Source organism: Helobdella robusta (assembly GCF_000326865.2).
Source record: "Helobdella robusta unplaced genomic scaffold HELROscaffold_1426, whole genome shotgun sequence".
Classification (NCBI taxonomy): Eukaryota; Metazoa; Annelida; class Clitellata; order Rhynchobdellida; family Glossiphoniidae; genus Helobdella; species Helobdella robusta.
The window spans coordinates 2,217-3,883 of NW_008703797.1; the positions used below are offsets into that span (position 1 = coordinate 2,217).

At 35.1% G+C, this 1,667-nt stretch overlaps 2 protein-coding genes across 2 annotated transcripts in view; both read left to right on the forward strand.

Annotated features, from left to right (window-relative positions):
• HELRODRAFT_184608 (hypothetical protein) overlaps positions 1-422 on the forward strand; it is a gene marked incomplete at both ends in the record, with an annotated part of 990 nt that extends 568 nt beyond the window's left edge. The window contains one exon of the mRNA XM_009014945.1: positions 100-422. Within this exon, the coding sequence (XP_009013193.1) occupies positions 100-422 (323 nt within the window). The remainder of the gene's footprint in view (positions 1-99) is intronic.
• Positions 423-759: 337 nt separating this feature from the next.
• HELRODRAFT_184609 (hypothetical protein) lies at positions 760-1,650 on the forward strand (the record flags this gene model as incomplete). The annotated part of the gene is made up of 1 exon (XM_009014946.1): positions 760-1,650. A coding segment is annotated over one exon (891 nt), but the record flags the coding sequence as incomplete, so codon positions are not given.
• Positions 1,651-1,667: the final 17 nt, after the last annotated feature.

The window sequence follows — 1,667 nt, forward strand, 5'->3', positions numbered from 1 at the left end:
ATTTTTATGCTTGCAATATTTGCAGCTCTGTAATACTCTATAAAATTTTATAATACAATGAGAGACCTAAATAATATTTCAACATTCTGCAAACCACAGCAACTAACACCATACTTCTTTTCACAGTAAATGGCAACGAGCAAAAGATTCCAATATCTGACAAGTCAGTCGAAGAAATATGCCAGTGGGTGGAACACCTAAAGAACATATCTGGCTCCAGTGAGCACAGACTGGTGAAGACCTGGAGAACAGACACGCCCAGTATCCAAGGAGTGTGGACACCTTACCTCAATAAAAATCCCAAACACAACATCACAGATTTTCCTAGTGATTCTCCTGAATTTAAACACCAGCCTACTGAGAAATCTGCCTCTCAAAATCTTTTGGAAAGAGCAGATCAGTTACGACGATTGAAAGCCTGATTTGATTAATGTTAATTCAAAATGAACAGCTGACTGATTTGTTTAATAAATTAAAAAAAAATTTTTTAATGTGTTTATTCGATAAATTGGTCTTCTGGTTAGTAGAAATGTTCAGCTGGCTTGGCTGAAAAATTGTGGTAGCATGTAGTAAAAAATAGAAACGCGAGCATGATGCAAAATAATGAGTTTGCTAGTTTAACAATTTATTAAAGTCAATACATATATATATATAACTGTTTCCGGTACGATGTCGCGAGCGGTTTGCATTAACGAGTTATTGTGTTATTTATTTAATAATTCTGACAAAATTGATGATGCGGAATTCATTTACGAAATAATGGATTTCTACAATTGTGAAGATATTAGAATAGCAAAAAAAATACTTACCAGCGATCTAGATGCGTTAAATCTAGAAAAAGATGATAAAATAAAGCCAAACAGTTCTGGAAACTCTAAAAAGGACAAGGTTAGTGATTTAATACTAACAATAAAAACAATTCTGAGCAACAAAATTGAAAGCAAATTGCCTCAGTATGCTGCTCTCAACCTTTTTAAAATTCCAAGCTCAAAAAAAGCTAAATTTGAGTCAATTCTTGACGAAAAGTTAAAAAAATTAGAAGAACTATTTATTGAAGAAAGAAACATCTTCCGAGAAATAGTAAATGATGCGGCTATTAACAATAGGCCAAAAGTAGAAAGAAAGCAGCAATCCGATTGCAAGACCGAATCGAGCAAGCAATCTGACTGGTCAGAGATTGTAAAACGTAAAATTAAAAAGAGCTCAAATGTTCAACACGTGGCGAATGTTCAACACGTGGCGAATGTTCAACACGTGGCAAATGTTCAACACGTGGCGAATGTTCAACACGTGGCGAATGTTCAACACGTGGCGAACATCAACATGTTGAAAACAAAGAAAAAAACACACAACACTAACATAGCAAATATGAAAACAGTTATAGGCACCCAAACTGATAAACAAACAAATTTGAAAGCGATGAAACCTTCGCCAAAAAGAAAAGTTTTTTACGTTGGTCGATTGGACCAACAATGCACTGCAAAAGAGTTAAGCGAACACATAAATGGATTGAAAATTGAGGTGCTTGGTTGCTCAGCAATCATAAACTCAACTTTTAATCGCCGCTCAAAGCAAGCTACAACATCGATCAACACACAAAACACGAACTCTGACAAAATCGATGTTCAACAGACAAGCGCTGCATTCAGAGTTTGTATTTATGACAC